At 42.2% G+C, this 766-nt stretch overlaps 1 protein-coding gene across 1 annotated transcript in view; it reads left to right on the plus strand.

Annotated features, from left to right (window-relative positions):
* The window catches only part of LOC119586980, a gene marked incomplete in the record, with an annotated part of 81,895 nt that overhangs the window by 75,204 nt on the left and 5,925 nt on the right, over positions 1 to 766 (plus strand). Inside the window, 1 exon segment of the mRNA XM_037935722.1 lies at positions 46 to 290. Within this exon segment, the coding sequence (XP_037791650.1) occupies positions 46 to 290 (245 nt within the window).

Consider the following 766-nt stretch of genomic DNA (forward strand, 5'->3'; position numbering starts at 1 on the left):
ACAGCTTTGCTCCCCTCACGCCGCCCCGCCCCGCTCTCCGCACAGGCACCTCCTTCGACAAGACGGGCGGCCTCCTGGGGGTCTACAACAACGAGCCGATGGACGACCAGCAGCTCCCCGACGGAACGCAGACGGCAGTCGCTCACGTCCTGGCGCAGGGCTGGGACGTCAGCAGAGGCGCCTGTCAGTCCGGAGGGAACCTGGCCGTGGGAGCCTCCAAGGTCGACGTGGACACCTGCCAGCACCTGTTCCAGTCGAAGGCCTCGCCCTTCAAACACTGCTTCTTCCAGGTACGCTCCGTCTTCGCGTTGTTGTCGGGTTGAGGTTTCTTTCAGATTTTTTTTTTTTCAGATATATTCATTCATTTATTTATTGTTGTTGTTTTTCAGATTTTTTTTTTCAGATTTGTTTGTTTGTTTGTTTTCTTTTTTTTCAGATTCATTTTGTGATTATTATCTTTTTTTCTCTCTCTCTCTCTTCTTTTTATTTGTTTTTATTCGTGCGTGTGTTTTATTGTGATTATTTGAATTAAAAATTCCTTATCGAAATTGTATGTTTTTTTTATCAATTTTGACCGGCTATGTAGTTCAGTTGTCAATATGATGAATATCTTTCTCATTATTAATCTTCTTAGTAAGTATTTTTTAATCAGTCGATAAATATACGATATTGATAACCTTATTTTTTACATGGGCATCTTGTGTCCTTTGTATTTTTTTTTACTGTAACATAAACGATTCATACATTAACTTCACGCTGGTGCAAA

The sequence above is a fragment of the Penaeus monodon genome, chromosome 22, assembly GCF_015228065.2.
Source record: "Penaeus monodon isolate SGIC_2016 chromosome 22, NSTDA_Pmon_1, whole genome shotgun sequence".
Lineage (NCBI taxonomy): Eukaryota > Metazoa > Arthropoda > Malacostraca > Decapoda > Penaeidae > Penaeus > Penaeus monodon.